Below are 18,183 nucleotides of genomic sequence, written 5' to 3' on the forward strand. Positions count from 1 at the left end.
TGAAATAAAAAATATGGCATTTGCTCTGACTGAAGAATTACATGCAATATGTTAATAATGTGATTTTGTAAGTACGCATTTATATTCTATACTTACAAAATCACATTATTAACATTAGAAAGTATTTCCAGCATTTTCTGTTTTTATTTTGTGAAATGGTTAACATTTCGAAACGCCGATTCATTGTAAGGTACTACAAAATGGGAACAATGATGGAGAGATCAACAATTTATATTCTATACTTACAAACAATTAAACAATTCCTTCCATCTGGCATATAAATACATGACAGTGAGATTTAAAAATCATATTATGTTGTGAATTCCTGTGTGAATGGGATTCGTTTGTTATTTGGATACTTAGGCTATATTTAAAAAATATCCTTTTCTTAAGAAATGGAATCTGCAGGACATTCTTAATGGGAAAGTAGTGGGCAGAAAGGCATGTCATGTGTGGTTTGAAGAGCAAAAACTTGTAGTTTACAAAGCCAAAATTGAAATGTTGAGGAAAAACAAGGTGTACAGTGGTTTATTGGTTACAATCTGAGGAGTATGATGATGCTACTGATTATGATATGCCAATGTACCAGCTAGCAACTGATCTTCATAAAGACTTGGTCTATTGCTAGAAATCGTAATTTATTTACCTATCTGTTACGGAGTTACAGCATATTATACAATAATATTAAAGTTCTGATCTTGAGAATATCACATTTTTGAATTTTCAAGGCAGTCTGGGTGTTTATTACTATTTCCGTCACAACGGTCACTTTTGTAATTAGCTACAATTAGGTAATCCAAGTAAGATGTTTTATATTTGTTTCAGAATGCTTCAATCTATAATAACTGGACATTTCATTCAGTTCTCTTAATTTTTAAGAAAGTTATGGGCTGTCCTCGATCACAGCCTTTGTGTTAAGTCAATGGAAAAGCATTAGGGAACAAGATGCTAATTTCCGAGTATGAAAATGGCCATAACATTTTTAATACTGATGATATGAAAGTGAATTAGGTGTCAAATTAAACTTCTTTTTATGCTTCATCTGATGGGATAAATTGCAGACTTGATTTTTTTAATCTCAAAAATTTGTAACATTGCTAAATTTATTTATTTATTTATGTAATTCCTTCTATCCAGTGATGCTGCCTGTCCTACTGAATTACTCCAGCATTTTGAGTCTATTTTCGGTGTACAGCATCTGCAGTTCCTTCCTACACATTTCTTTCAGCCAGATTTGATACTTGACTTTTTGCCCAACCCACTTTTTCGACTTTAATGCGATTCTTTCACGACCTATCTGTCACTGCTGGGTGGGTTAACAAACGCTTCAAAACACGAATCAAATAATTTATTGTAATTATTTAAAGATTATGACTGCATCATTACGGTCGCGGGTATCACTGTAAAGCCTTGCTTCATGGGTATAGTTCTGGATTAAAAATAAAAGCAAAGCAGCCTCTGCTGAAGGGGGGCTCAAAGTGTGATTTTTTAAATACGTTAAAATACCTAATTTTCCGGGTGTCGCGACGAAACTCTTTAGGTTAGAAGGCAGGAGCGGTTGAATAGTACCACACGATGCGATGCGCTGCACCAGGCTCTCTGTCACTGTTGGGACCCGCCAGGGGAACTGGCAATTTGACTTCATGCACGAGTGCATTCCAAACACAGGCAGCCGGTCCCGGCCGTGACCACAGTGGGGGGGAAGGGTGGGATCGAGGGGGTGGTCTACAACACCCCGCCCCTTCTAACTGGCCTCGCCCCCTCCTCCCTGCGGCATGCGGAAGTGAGGTCAGCCTCCGCCTCCGCACCCCCCCCCACCCTCCCTCCTCCGCTAGCCCCGCCCCTCCTGCTATAGCCCCACCCACCGTCGGCCCCTCCCCATCTCCCCATCCAGCCCCTCCCTCACCCCCCCCCCCCTCCCTCCCTCACCAGCCCCGCCCCCCCACCTCCCTCCCTCACCAGCCCCGCCCCCCCGCCCCCCCCCACCTCCCTCACCAGCCCCGCCCCCCACCTCCCTCCTTCACCAGCCCCGCCCCCCACCCTCCCTCCCTCACCAGCCCCGCCCCCCACCTCCCTCCCTCACCAGCCCCGCCCCCCCACCTCCCTCCCTCACCAGCCCCGCCCCCCCCCCCACCTCCCTCCCTCACCCGCCCCCGCCCCCCCCTCCCTCCTTCACCAGCCCCGCCCCCCCACCTCCCTCCCTCACCAGCCCCGCCCCCACCCCTCCCTCCCTCACCAGCCCCGCCCCCACCTCCCTCCCTCACCAGCCCCGCCCCCCCCACCTCCCTCCCTCAACAGCCCCGCCCCCCCCTCCCTCCCTCACCAGCCCCGCCCCCCCACCTCCCTCCCTCACCAGCCCCGCCCCCCACCTCCCTCCCTCACCAGCCCCGCCCCCCTCCACATTTCCGCGCGGCCGCCGTAACCCCGGAAGCGGAGCGTGCCAGGCACCCGCCAAGATGGCCGCGAAATCTGACGGCGTCGGGGTTACCGGTTTCGCCCAGCTACACAACCTGGACGAGACGGTGACCGAAGGGGGCGACGAGCAGCAGCAGCTGAACGGGGGCCCGGAGGCGAGTAGTTCTTTCCACATCTGCCACTGCTGCAACACCTCCTCTTGTTACTGGGGCTGCCGGAGTGCCTGCCTAAGGAGATCGCTGTGCAGCCTGAAGGGGGGGCGACCATCCGGTGCTCGACTGCCTTTGGATCGTGATCGCGCTGCTCATCTTCTTCTCGGACGTGGGGACCGACCTCTGGCTGGCGGCCGACTACTACCTGAAGCAGGACTACTGGTGGTTCGGCTTGACGCTCTTCTTCGTGTTGGTGCCGTCCGTGCTGGTGCAAATTCTCAGCTTCAGGTGGTTCATGCAGGATTACGCCGGCGGGGGTCTCGGGGGTGTGGAGGGTCTCAGCAGCAGGCGGCCCGGCTACAACCGCTGCTGCAGGACCTCGGTATGGATCTGGCAGTCGGTCATTCACATCTTGCAGCTGGGACAAGTGTGGAGGTATTTTGTGTGAGTGTGTGTGTGCGCGCACCGGCGGGCGATTTTACAATAAATGAATCAAAGGTGTCCCCCTTCCCTCTCCCTGACTAATCCTTTGGGTTTAATTTTGCGTCGGAGGGTTCATCTCCATCGAAATCGGATTCAAGATAATGCAAGATTGCGTGGCAGGATCGGTGGGCGTTCGTGTCCCGCAGCTGGAGTAAGTGGAAGGATGCCAGTGAAAGATGACTTTTTAAAATATATTTTTCCTCCCTGTAAAGGCATGTTTTAAGTAGTCGGTCTGCAAATTCGTTGGACGCCAGAAATGGTATTCGAGTTTATAGTTGATCAGTATCACTACAGGTGTTGTACGGTCTGCGGATAGCAGAAAAATGGCGCAGCGGTGAGAGTGAATCATATAAGACGATTCGTGGCTCCCATACCAGCTTTTGGAGTAGTATGGGGGTGACCTCCATTGAGAAATGCTCATTGATCCATGCAATATTAACTGCGTTTATTGTGGGTGGGTATTAATAAACCCAGCAGGTGTGGTGAATATGGGAATAATACAAATATGTAATACAATGTGGGTCTGTTTTTTTTTTAGAAAATGGAGTGATTATATTTCAAACGGCCCTACTGGATATCTTCGTTTGAAACATGGACTGCTATTTTATGGACAGATTTTTTTAAAGATCATTGTTAATGCATTTGCTGTCATAATTACAATGCATTAATATGCAGTGATCGTTGACAGCATGCTGTTAGGGCAAGAATTACTATTCGAAAAATACAATTCATTGCTACTTATTTTGAGAAGCTGAATGCACAAACCTGAAATTTGCACTGATTGTGCACAGAAATTATACCTGGCATTAAGGTTTGATGGAAGTACATGACAATGTATTCATTCTGGTTGATCTTTTAAAATAAGTGGGTGACACAACAGTTGAGAATAAACGAAAGAGCACTGCTTTTATGTTATTTGAAACATTCAGCATATTTGTGGAGTGAGTGTGGTAAATCTGACACGTGTGAGTATTACATTTTTGTAAAAATGAAGGTCGCATCTTTGGAGGGGAGCTGTGATAGATATCGACTTGTCAAGTTAAATTTATATAATGAGTAAAAATGTTTTGGTATAATTGTTTTAGTTGTCAGACTTCTTCCAAGAATGGTCCATTTTTATCAATCGAATTGTGTAAGGCAACCATATTGGACATAATTGATTGCATAAAACATGTGTCTCGTGCACAGTATCTACACAGCATTTTACATCCTAAGGAAAACACATCAAACATTACTGGCCCCAAGTTCCATTTGTATTGCAAAATTTAGAGAAAATGTTGTATTGTTCATGGATTTTTCTGAAATGACCCTGCCTTTATTGAATTATATGATATTGTCACTATTTGTGTGAATATCAAGTGTTGGTTTGTGCATTGTGTCTAGAGATGGAATGATCATGTATGTGCTGTTAATTGGGTAATGTTTGAAGAAAGCACATTTGCACCTTTTCTCCATTAAGGTGGACGATTGTGATCATTGTTCCTGTGGTCATTACAGATTTTTAAAGGTGCTGTCTTTCTTCGTGACAATTATAGAACATCCCTTGGGGGTCTTTGATTATTTTGGAATTATTAAAAAAATACAAAGCATACACTCACCATAATATATTCAGTAATTTATGTCAGCATTGGAGAAGATGATCTGGAGAACATTGTATTCTCTAAAGTCCTACGATTTTGTTTCAAGGCTGTTTATTTGTAATATGAACCAGAATAATGAAAGTCTTACTTGCTGCAGCCTTATAAGCAAATTGTGAATAAATGTTTGAATCTGGTAATGTGCAATCATAATTTTTTACCAATTCTGTTATCATGGTAGGGCTGTTAGAATGTGGTACAATGGTTATTTATACATAAGTTCCCAACAATGTTTAAAATGTGATTTTCTAATTTAATAACTTTTTAATGAGATGTACATGACTCAATTAGTTGAAAGTTGACATTTAGCCAAAGGATATATTGGGAGGGTGCCTAAAACCGTGGCCAATAGGTTTTATGGAGGGTCCGAAGACAAAAGGATTGATGGTTAAAAGGTTCGGTTTGGATTATCTCGAGGTAGGTTGCAGAAAACATGGGGAAAACTACTGGTGGTCAATGTTGAAGGAATGTAGAGATCATGTAGAGTTGTAGAATTGGTGGAAATTATAGCAATGAGATGGGCTATGTACATGAATAACTTTGAACAAAAAAGAAAGAAAATTGCAAATTTAAACCTTTAAAATTTTCCCAGTATGTAATTGGACGTAGTCTAGCTGATTTGAGGGTTGTGGTTGGATAGGTGAGAAGTGAACCGTGAGGAATGTCCAACTTAATGGGGACCTCAATGGATGAATAGAGGATAGGATATTATGCAGTCGGTTAGAGAAGACAAGGATGAAGACTGCACCAGGAAGAAAGACTTTGATCAGGATGTTTAAGTACTGTGGTCGGAATTGAAAAATAATTGGCGAGTTTCAACACATTGAATAAAATGTGGGCACTAATTTGGCAGGCAGCATTACAAGCTGAGGACTAAATTTTGCACTTTGTATCTTCTCCTTTGCTTTATCTATTGTACTTGAGTTTGATTTTATGCATCGTATTCCCTGTGGCCAAATGTAAACATTTTGAATACAGTTGTTCTCCAGCAATTGGGATTCTCTGCTTTTTTATGTAAGTGAAAGGCCTTTGATAAATTTGTGTAGAAGTACACTTCCCTGTGCCATGGTTGGTGAAGGGTTGGCTCTAACCTTGTTTGTTGTCAATCTCCTGACCAGAATGTGCTATTTTGAAATGAGTAGATATTGGGTGGAACGTTTTCCCATCATGAAGGGGACATGGAAAGTTCACTTCCACAAATCTGTTGTAAAATTTCCATTCTGTATTCTAAAAATGCCTTCACTGATTTCTTTGTTTCACCAATTTTGGTCTTGAGCACATCTCCCATGCTTATTGCTTTACCGTTGCCAGTTGCATCTTCAACTGGCATGTCACTAAATAATGGACTTCTCTTTCCAAATCTTTCTATTATGTTCTCCCTTTTTATGCTATTTTTATTTAAACTCACTAATCAAGCTTCCGTTATCTCTTCTAATTTTTCATTTTAGGGCGGTTTGATTTGTATTTACCGTTTCTGTAAACCATAGGATGTTTTATTATAGAAATGCCAGGAGCTGCATTGTGCGTTTTTTTGTAACAACATCTAGCATTGAAATGATGTTGAGGCTTCCATGTCATTGTAACTTTTTTTGTCACCCAAATTCTGCTCAAAACTGCTTTCTGAAGTCTATTCTTGCCTAGGGCTTAAAATTGTACATGTTTAATTACAGAGTCTTTTGAGTCACTACCACCTTTGTTAAACTGTTAACTTCTCTCCAGGCTTAACTTTGAAGGCTGTAGAACTTGTATTGGATTTTGCTTTCAACGCACTTATAAACTGTGCAATGAAGAGATTCTCTTGTATTTTCGCTTATATTGCTTTCTGAGCCGAACAGTAGTCTGAAGATGATACTTTGGCAAATGTGTTCATTGGACATTACATTTTTCAAGAGTGTTTGAGCGCCATGTGAATTATCATGTAATTGTCAATTAAATTCTCGCTGCACGCAGATGTGTATTATCAGTTTGCTAGCTAAACAGAAATGTTTCAGGTCACAATAATGTAACCTGAAACATGTAATCCAACCTATAAAAAAACCCTATAACAGTTGTAGCTGATGTGGGGTTGTGTTTAGGGTTTTGCAATGTGTTTCAAGAGCCTGATGATTGATGAGAAGAAACCATTCTTTGGAACCTGGTGGTAGCTGTTCTGAAATTATTTTGGAGCCTAAATCCATGTATGGTCATGTAGGTTGTGACGGACCTCTATCCTACCTTGTTCACTTACTATGGTGGCATTATTTGTACAGAACCCAATTGTTTTTCATGATATCTTTTGAAGTTTTGTTAGAATTTTCTAGGGCTAAGAATAATGGTTGATTTTATATTTGCTGCAAACCCTTTTACACTGACCTGATCAGTTCTATTTTATTGATTGGGAACTTGGATATTTCTGAAGACGGGTTTTGGCCCGAAACGTTGCCTATTTCCTTCGCTCCATAGATGCTGCTACACCTGCTGAGTTTCTCCAGCACTTTTGTCTACTTTCTGATTGGTTCCTCTCCTACACCTTTGACTGCCTGTTTCAAGTCACTATTTCTTATAGTTGATTGGTACTGAAGTGCCATTGGCATTGATTCGTTTGTTGTGAATAATGGGTTATTGCATGCGAGAAAGTCTTTTGTATTATCTCTTTTAAGATAACTTGCTTGCCTTCCCTTCTAACAACTGTCATTTCATTTCTCTTGAAATAGAGGACTTTTGAAGCTAATAATGAGAAAATACAAATAGTTGTATAAACATGAGTTGATAGGAGTGGGTCCATTGAGAAGGTCATGAAAAGGCTGTTAACAATATCGTTAAATTCCCAAATGAAAAATATGTCAGTTTGCATATTGAGATAATGTGATGTCATTTTCAAGGTTAAGAAGATTGCAGATTATGTGAGGAAAGAATGAATGATCAAGTTTTTTATTTTCATAAATCTTGGTGTAAAATATAATACAACACAAGGGGGAAGCATGTTTAAGGTACTTTCAGACTAATCTGCTTGAGACAACGTGCCTAATAACTGATGCTTCCTTTTGTAGTTGCATATATTTTTCATTCATTGGATGTAATGCCTATTTGATTGTCCTAAACAATATTTTTTCTTTGAAAAAGGGAGCCATGCTTGCGTGGCCTTTTCTGTGTATAATCCAAGATATCTCATTCACATGCAAATCATACATCAATTTTGGCTCTCGGTTTGATTCCCCTTGGCATAGTGGCCTTTGAAGCTCCTGGTGGTATCTCTTTTTCTGTTTAGGTGATCCTTGTAACCTTTTTGTGTTAATCTTTCATTTAGTGTTTTACTGTTGCAAAGTCGTCCATAATTTTGCTTTCATTTCCATTGGCGCTTGTGATTGAGAAAGGTTATGACTGAAAGCTGAATATGAAAGAGAATGATTGGATTGGTGCTACAGAACATATCTAGAGGTTGAAGTAAGATTAATAATTAGTAGTCGATATACATTTTGCATTTCAGAATTGGTAACTGATCCACAATTAGTTAGCAAATCACTGGGAACTTGTTTCCATTGTTATCAGTTATAGATGTGCCTATGACTTTCAGGATGGAACTATAATGTTAGTTGCTAAGAAGTAGATTATTTTAGGACATAAATATGACGGAGAGGATCAAAGAATTTGCAGGATTTCCCAATAGTGTTACATTAAATGCATACGAGTCACTGAACAAATCTGTATCATGAAAGTGAACCATATAACAAACCTAAAACTGCATTTAATGCTTTTGCCTTGGTGCAACTTGCAACCGTGTCTTATTTGTTGAATTTGCTTTAGGTTGCTGATTCAAGCTGACTGTAGTCTTAAGTGTTGTGAAGAATTCAAGGTGTGGGCTCAAGCCAAATTTAGGAAGTTGTTGACATTTTGCAAGAGAAGCTTTTTGCAGGCTCACTTCCCTTTGAGAATTTTTCCTCAAGTGAGAAAATAGTCTGAAGTTGACCAGTACTCTTGAGGCAAATATTATATAAATATGCAATTAAACAAATGGTGGTGGTATGATTGTTATTTGTTGAGAACTCTTTGAAGAAGTATTGAAAGTCTACAAATTGGTTGACTGATTCATCAGATCTGATGTAAAGTCACTGACCTCAAATGCTAACTCTAGATTTTTACTCTACATTATTGAACTTTATTGCCTTTCATCACAATGAGGAATGTGGAATCCACTGTGGTGGATGTTTATGTTAACTTTTATGTGGTCGTGTGTCTTGTTGCTTTTCACTTAGTATGGCTGTATGGTAATTCAAATTTGACTGTACCTTAATTGGTACATGTGACAATAAACTGACCTTGAAACCTTGAATACTTCCAGATATTTTTCATGTTATTCCCATTTTCCACCATTTGCAGTATTTTGTTTTTGTGGTATTTGAGTAATTGTTCACTAGAAGATAATTACATCATTGTTGTGGTCTTGCCAGATCTCTTTCTCCTCTTGAAAAACACAGTGCTGGAGGAATGCAGCAAACCAGGCAGCATGTGTTAAGGAAATGATGGAATGCTACATTACTGAGTGCTAAGTTACTCCAGCACTGTGTGTTTTGTTCAAGATTTCAGCATCTGCAGATCCTTGTCTCCATTCTTCCTCCTTTTCATTTGTTTTGGTCCTTCCTGATTTCTTCCTCTTTTTGAATTATATATACATCAGCAACCTTTCACCTGTTGCTATCTCCCGGTGCTGAAAATAAATTGTCTCCAGAGCTACCACTCAAATCCTTTGTCAACACCTTTATTATTCTAGAATTCCATGCCCATGTTATTCCTATTCAACTCCCTCTCCCATTCACAATCTGACCTTTCTGTCCTGGGCCTCCTCCATTGTCAGAGTGAGGCCCAGAGCGAATTGGAGGAACAGCACCTCATATTTCGCTTGGGTAGTTTGCACCTCAACAGTATGAACGTAGACTCTCTAACTTCAGGTAGCCCTTGCTTTTTCTCTCCATCCCCGCCCCCTTCCCAGTTCTCCCACTAGTCTTACTGTCTCCGCCTACATTCTTTCTTTGTCCCGCCCCCTGACATCAGTCTGAAGAAAGGTCTCGACCCGAAATGTCACCAATTCCTTCTCCATAGATGTTGCATCACCCGCTGAGTTACTCCAGCATTTTGTGTCTACCTTTGATTTAACAGCATCTGCAGTTCTTTCTTAAACAATTATTCCTATTCCTTATTCCCATGTACATTCTCAAAATATCACGTGCACATTGACACAACAAAGGACAAAATTAACTGCATTCAACTTGCAAATCATAGGTTTAAGTGGCATGATTTAATCCAAGAATACATCCAATAATAGGAGAGCTCCTATCAGTTTGAAGAAGGGTCTCGATCCAAAATGTCACCCATTCCTTCTCTCCAGAGATGCTGCCTGTCCCGCTGAGTTACTCCAGCATTTCGTGTCTGCCTACGTCCAATGATAGTTTGTAATGATAGATTGAATGTGCAATGTTATTTCCAGAATAATAGTTTAGTTTAGAGATACAGTGCGGAAACAGGCCCTTCGGCCAACTGAGTCCGCACCGACCAGCGATACACACACATTAACACTACCCTACACACACACAAGGGACAATTTACACATACACCAAGCTAATTAACCTACATACCTGTACGTCTTTGGAGTGTGGGAGGAAACCAAAGATCTCGGAGAAAACCCACGCGGTCACGGGCAGAACGTATAAACTCCGTACAGACAGCACCCGTAGACGGGATCGAACCCGGGTCTCTGGCACTGTAATGGGCCTGTCCCACTTCGGCGATTTGAATTGAATTCACCCACGACACCTGGCGACAACCTACGACAGCAAAAATTGTCGCCACTCTTGCCAAAAAATGTTCAGCATGTTGCAAATTTTGTGGCAGTCGCCTGTAGTCGCCCAAAAAATCGCCTAAGTGGGACAGGCCCATAAGGCAGCAACTCTACCGCTGCGCCACCGTGGCCGCCCTAGACAGTGAGTTGGTTTCAGTGTGACATTAAGATTCACTTTGATGTCTCAATTTATTTTACAGGAGAACATTCAACCTTTTGGGTCTACCCTTCAAATCCTATTTATGTAGTTATGGATTGAGCCTGAATCTGCCCTGCAGTGCAAATACCATCAGTGCAGCAAATAAATAGTATTATTACTGACATGTGAAAATTAACGACCAGGAAATACTTGGGTTTTATCCTTTGTCAGTTATGGCCCTGTCTCATGGTGCGAGTCCAACCACGAGTGATCCCGAGTTTAAAACAAACCAAACTCGTGGTAATCACGTAGAATTAACGTAGCGGGAACGTCGGGACTCGTAATGCCAACGGCAGGTACTCGGGAAACATGTTAACTCGTGAAAATCTTTCAACATGATTAAAGATTTCCACGAGTTTAATTTACTCTTGAAGCAAAAATTTTAAACTTTTAAACTCGTTGTAAGAACGTAGTAGCCCGTGAGTTTTCCGTAGTGATTTGTGAGTCTACCGTGGGCACTCTTTAAGGAGGGAAAGGTGGGGGGGGGGGAGCAACAAATATATGAAACACGAAAAACGGACAGCAGAGATGTCTTTGCTATACCGCTACAATAATCGGACTATTGGTACGCTGCTGTTTCCTTGACTACGATCATGTGAAACGACTCTTGTACAGTTAATGTACAGACGATGTCTGGCAGTGAATCTCACTCTCTCAAATCTGTAGAGTGACACAAAAAGCTGGAGTAATCTCAGGGGGTCAGACAGCATCGGTGAAATGGACTAGGCGACTGCAGACTGCAGTCTATAGAAGGGTCCCGACCCGAAATCTCGCCAATTCCTTTTCTCCAGAAATGCTGCCTGTCCCGCTGAGTTACTCCAGCTTTTTGAACCTATCTTCGGTTTAAACCAGCATATGCAGTTCCTTTTGTTTTATCTTACTAATTCTGGATAATATGGCCCCGTTCGTTGGCCGTACGCCTCTATCCCACCCGTGGTGCTTTAAGTGCATTTGTTTTTTCTTTTACCCCCGGGAGGAAAAAAATCAAATCCAGGAGTTCATCTGGAGCAATTCTCGGATATAACAGCGACTGAAGAGAAATTGGTCGTTATTTAGAAATTAATCCTTAAAGAGAGCGTAACTCGTTGGATAAATGAGATCGTCGCTAGGCAGCATCCCCCACTCCTCCCCCCCCTCCGTCCCCGTCCCCCCCCGTCCCCCCCCGTCCCGTCCCGACCCCCTGGGAAACTAAAGGGAGCGACAACTGCCACGGATACAAATAATGTCATGCACAAGAAAGGACAGATGCTGGTTGACAAAAAGTGAACACACAGTGCTGGAGTAACATAAAGACGCAGCAGAATTTTGGAAACATCATCCCGTCACCCATTCCTTCTCTCAAGAGATGCTGCCTGTCCCGCTGATTTAAAGAGTGCCCACGGTAGACTCATGAGTTACTACGGTAAACTCATGGGCTACTACGTTCTTACACGAGTTTAAAAGTTTAAAATTTTTACTTCAAGAGTAAATTTGACTCGTGGAAATCTTTCATCATGTTGAAAGATTTTCACGAGTTAACAAGTTTCCCGAGTACCTGCCGTTAGCATTATGAGTTCCAACGTTCCCGCTACGTTAATTCTACGTGATTACCAGGAGTTTGATTTGTTTTAAACTCGGGGGTGGACTCGCACCGTGAGACAGGGGTTTTAGTTAGAGAAGAAATGAAAAGACAAGTTCAAGTAAATGCAGGACATTTTTATATTCCAAAGTAAGCAAGTAGTTCCACAGCATATTTTGTTACAATCCTGTGCAATCCTGAGTATATGTAGGTCATGTCAACAAAGTTTATTCTTGTATATAAATGCTGAAAGAGTTTGTTAGTATTACTACAATTAGTTTTAATTACAGTAATTAAGTGAATTGGGGTTGCACATGATATTCCATTGTGACAAACACTGTTACTGTGGTAAGCAATATACATTGCAAGGGTCTCAACCTAAAACATCACCTATCCATGTTCTCTGGTGAAACTGCCAGACCTGTTGCGTTACCCCAGCATTTTGTGTCTTTCCTTGGTAAACCAGCATCTGTAGTTCCTCGCTTCTACACATTGTATTGGGTTTTTTAAGGCATGAATATTTTTTCTCTCTCCTGTAGAATTGTAGTGACTTCTGTACATTTTGTGTTGTGTACATTCTGTACATTGTGAATATGAAATGAAATGTTCAAGGCCTTTATCAAGGAATGCAAATACCCGAGATATTTATCTATGAAATTAATGGGTTAATTATTCTATTATTCTCTTTTCTTGTTTCTGATGGGTTTTTTTCCTTTCAGATAAAATCTTAAATTTAGGGGAAATTATATTGGTGATGAATCACTTGGACAAACGGTAAAAATGAAACTGGTTTTGTTTTACTTTAAACTCGTTCTGTTCAATATTTTATTTAAATGATATAATAAAAATAAAACCATTGACAATAAAAGGTGTTCAAACTCTGTTTTAATTGCTCTAGAATCATGCATTTAATGATCCTTCAGAAAGTGGGTACTAGTCAGATAAATTCCTAGAGGATTCAAATACAGCCACACATACTGAGATTACTAATTGCATTGATCCATATATTATACTTTTTGTAATAGAGGTGTTTAAAATTTTTGTGTATCAAGTATGCAATTTGCATCAGTAAAAGTCCTCTCCAGTTAGCTCCAGTAGTGTACATTACAAACTAAACTAGCTGCTGTAAAGGACTGGAGGGTTGGCACTTGAAATAATATATTGCCACAGCTACATATCCTTCGCATGGTTTCAATGAGATAGCATATGCATAGAGAATGCCTGGCTGCATTTCCCTGTAGGTTCCTTTTAACGGATGTTTAAGGATCTTTTTGTTCTATGGAAGTTGCATAAGAACTGTGCCAAATGAGTATTGTGTTTTCCTGGGGGTGCAAACAAAGTAGGAATTAGCTAGTTGGTTCTTGGTAAATGTCGTACCAATTCTTGCCTATGGTTATGTTTTTTTTTAGACCAGAAGATTAAGGGTTGCTCAAATTGAAGTACTAAGGATGATTAAAGGATTTGATAGAATATATAGATTAAAATTTCCTTTATGCAAAGAACAGAGCAAGGGAATGTAGTTTAATGAAGGATTACTCAATTAGCAGCCAATCCAAGGCCACGAGAGTGAATCTCAACATGGCAGCTGGTGAATTTAAGTTAAAATAATTATTTGGTAGAATTAAAAACTGGTTTGTACTAGAAACCATGAAACTACCAGATTATTTAAAGAAAAATCATCTGGTTTACTAATGTGGCAGTTTACTGGAGAATTAAATCTGCCACTCTTATTTGGGCTTATTATATGATCCAATTGCACATATGTATTAGGAAACTACATATTGTAGTTGAAGGGTCACGACCCAAAACTTCACCTATCCATGTTTTCCAGAGATGCTGCCCTGCCTGCTGAGTTACTCCAGCACTTTGTGTTTGTTTTTGCACAAATTTAGTTATTCCTGGCTATTTAGAGTTTTTAGAGCATATCGTGATTCCCTTTTTTTTCCTGAATTTGTGGGTAATTGAGAAGTGGAAAAAAATTGCTTGCATTATTTAAAAATAACATGCTTTGAGATGAAGTTGGTGATATACTGGGAGAATTGTCCTTCGGGTCATTACAACTTTGGACGCAAAACATTCAGTAACTGAAAAACAATTGTATTTGCCTGTGTCATTTTAAAGTTGCTGCAAGTATTTTTGAGCTACATATTGAAATATCTATATACTTTTAAAACTCGGTGGGTGTGTGGGTGTACGGCGTTTTGCATTTGATTCGTTACTCTGCCAAAACCAGACAAAAAAAGTCTAAATTTTTACCATTTCGCTAGCGATTTTACTTTTACATTCGCACTTACATTCGCACATTCGCTTACCAATCAGCTGGGCGGGAGGCGGGCCGACTGAATTTGGACGTCGCATGGCGTCAGGTGGTGATGTCATTACGCAACGGTACGCCGGGCGGTGACGTCATTGCGCAACGCCACACGCTAGGCGTACGACGTCAAGATGCTGCGTATGCCCGTCGAGACGCTGCGTACGCACTCAATGTGCCTGCGGGCCGACAGGCCATTGGCGCGCGGGATTTTCGGACAGTGCAAGACTTTTGGAGCCCCGTGCGATGTCGGGACCAGCCCCGCGAGGCCGTCTCCCCCCCTCCTCCCTGTTTCCCCCCCCCCCCCTCCCTGTTTCCCCCCCCTCCCTGGTCCCCCCCCCCCTGGTCCCCCCCCCCCCCCCCCTCCCTGTCCCCCCCCCCCCCTGTCCCGTCCCCCCTCCCTGTCCCGTCCCCCCCCTCCCTGTCCCCCCCCCCCCCCCTCCCTGTCCCCCCCCCCCTCCCTGTCCCCCCCCCCCTCCCTGTCCCCCCCCTTCCCTGTCCCCCCCCCCCCTCCCTGTCCCCCCCCCCTCCCTGTTCCCCCCCTAAATTGCAATTGCACTTCCCCAATTGCAAGACCAATTCACCCTCCCCCTCCTGTCTTTCCAGGAGCTGGAGTAAGTGTTGTATGCTGGCAACATTGTTGCAAAAGTCAGGTGGAGGACTGTGATATCCCATTAGAGTGAAAACTTGGTGGAAGCACAGGGTGTTCCTGTATTGTAACTTTGTATCAAAGTCTTTTGGAAGCTGGTGCAGCAAGGATTTTAACAGTAAAAATCTTGTTAAAGTTGGCTTTTTTGAAATATCAATAACTTGTGAAATATAACATCAAATCTGAAGGAAACTTGATTAGACCAACGACGGGAAAAAGCTGAGTAAGATTCTGCAAACATTTTTGCGCTGTTTACCGTTTTGGCGTAGCTCCTTGAAATCACAGACAGACAGACAATCAAGACAAGACGTTTAATAATTTCAAATCTTTGTGCATTAATGGAGCGTTTGCTGTTTATTAACATGTAAAATAAGCCAGATTTGCTTTTGTTTTTTTGTGTGTGTCGCCAAGTCAACCCAAAGCACTTGGCAACCTTTTGAAGTGTAATTACATTTAGAATATAAGACGCTCAACTAACATTTGCAGGTAATATTGTCTGAGAAACAGCAAAAAGTTTTCGATGCACAAGCACACTGCTTTTAGCTGTTTGAGGAGTGGCATTCTTATCTTCAAATTGGTAAAATTATCTTCAAGAAGTGGTTATGGACCATAATGTTCAATTACTATAGTCTACAGACAGAGGAGGAGCACAGGGGCACCTCACATGGAAGGGTAGACTGCCATTAGATTTAGTTCCAGAAGTCGTAAAACATACTATAATCTTTATGCTTAAATTGCCATAGATACATTTATAATACCTTGATCATATAAACTTTTACAAACCGGAAATGGGATCTTAAGAAAAATAATTTGTTAGTTTTCTTGCATTTATTTTCTTATTTTGGCTTAACATTATTCCCAGTAAATGACATTTCTAATGATCAAAATAAAAGTTTTAAACGGGAAATATATTTCCGTTTACTGTACCTTGTCTTTTGATTAATTTATTGAAGTTTTATGTGAAGCTGCAGAATCTTGCAACACTTCGATATGATAAAATATTTGGGAAGGATTGTGAAGTAAAGAAAGGACAAAGAGTAGCAGTATACATGAAAGGGAATGTCACTGCTGGAGAGCAAAGATGTTGTTAAGGGTTTGGCTAGAACCTGGGAACAACAGTGGAAACATTACACTGCTGGGTACATACTGTAGATCATTAATGGATGGGAGAGATATAAGGGAAATGACAGGAATACAGAAATAATAGGGTGGTTTCACGAAAGGTCACTGGAACGTAGATCCGCACCCACGTGACCGAAAATCTCAACTGGAGTACATGTTATACATCGGTACATGTTAGTGAATGGGAAAACACGCACTTTCCTACCCGTTAAAAACATGGAAAACGGCCGATATTTGAGCTGAAATTTTCTGTGCTAGTCGGGGTGACTGTGAAGCACAGCGACCTAAATTTTCAGGCAAAAAAAAAGATAGAAAGTAAGGTAATTACAAGAGGGAACTGAAGGTGGAAAAGCAGCGGCCGTTTTCCATGTTTTTATCGGGTGGGAAAGTGCGTGTTTTCCCATTCACTAACATGTACCGATGTATAACATGTACTCCAGTTGAGATTTTCGGTCACGTGGGTGCGGATCTACGCTCCAGTGACCTTTCGTGAAATCACCCTATAGGTTAGCTATGATGGGGAATTTAAATTATCCCATTATGTGGATAGTAATTGTGTTAAGCGCAGAGGTGGAAAGTCTCAAAGTTGTCCAGGATAATATTCTGGAGAAGTTTATTTCTGTTCCAATGAGGAAGGAGATATTGTTGAATCTGGTTCTGGGGATTGAAGTGCATCAAGTGTCCCACGTTGAATTGGTGGAATATTTAGGGGATGGTGAGAATCAGAACTATATATGCTGGAAATCTAAAATAAAAACTAAAAATGATGGAAATACTCAAGAAGTCAGGCCACATCTGTAGAAAGAGAAACAGAATAAACATTTCAGGTTGGTGACTCTTTGTCAGAAAGTCAGTTACTGCTGAGTCCTCCAGCAATTCCTGTTTTTGACCAAAAATGTTAATTATTTCCACAGATGCTCCATGACCTGAGTATTTCCAGCATTTTCTCTGTTTACAAGATGATAATGACAGTATCATGAGATTTATATTTGCTGTTGAACAAGAAGCAAGTAATCCAAAGTAAAAATAAATAATTAAAGATGTGGTAATTTCAACAGAATGGGAGTGCATATGCCCAAATGCATTTTCTTTATATTTATTACTTTCTTTTCATATTAGTTCCAAGAGAAACATTAATTCCATTTCTCAAAATTTTTGCTTGTGATTTGTGAATTCTGTAAGGGTAAATTTCCATTACTACAACGGCCTGTATATGCTTAAAAAAAGTCACAAAGTGCTGAAGGAACTCAGGTGGCATATCTGGAGAACATAGATATGTGACGTTTCTAGTCGGTATCTTTCTTCATTCTAATTGTAGGGGGAAGAAAACTGGAATAGAGTTGGGGGAGGGACAAAGCCATGCAAGTGATTGGTGGGTACAGGTGAGGTGGGTTTTGATAGGCAGATGGGCAAAGGCCAGAGATGAAAAGACAAGACGCTGTGAGAAAAGGTGCGAAATGTGAAGCTAGAGGACGAGCTCCGGGTGGGAATGGGGGAGAAATGGGTGTGCGTCCAGATGTAGCACAGGGAAGAGAATGGGAAGGGGGAATGAGGGGTGCTGTGGTTGGTTAGTTACCTAAACCTGCAGAATTCTATATCCATAGAATTTGGGTTGTAAACTACTCGAGTGGAATAGGAGGCGCTGCTCCTGCAGTTTGCATGTTATCTCACCCTGACAATGGAATAGAGCCAGGACAGAAAAGGCTGTGTTGCAATGGAACAGGAGTTAAAATGGTTTACAACTAGGAGATCTAGCAGGCCTTGGTGGACTGTCCTCAAGGCCTGTGTATGTTATTGGAACTTCAGCGAATGCGTATTGCTTCAGGATGTCATGAAGTTGTGAAA

The 18,183-nt window shown here is 41.4% G+C and overlaps 1 protein-coding gene across 1 annotated transcript in view; it reads left to right on the forward strand.

The window, feature by feature from the left end:
* The first annotated feature begins 2,396 nt into the window (after positions 1-2,396).
* The window catches only part of LOC129697201 (XK-related protein 6-like), a 357,932-nt gene continuing 342,145 nt past the window's right edge, over positions 2,397-18,183 (forward strand). Inside the window, 2 exon segments of the mRNA XM_055635528.1 lie at positions 2,397-2,650; positions 2,652-3,002. Of these exon segments, the coding sequence (XP_055491503.1) occupies positions 2,457-2,650; positions 2,652-3,002 (545 nt within the window). The 5' untranslated portion in view covers positions 2,397-2,456.

Source organism: Leucoraja erinacea, chromosome 5 (assembly GCF_028641065.1).
Source record: "Leucoraja erinacea ecotype New England chromosome 5, Leri_hhj_1, whole genome shotgun sequence".
Lineage (NCBI taxonomy): Eukaryota > Metazoa > Chordata > Chondrichthyes > Rajiformes > Rajidae > Leucoraja > Leucoraja erinaceus.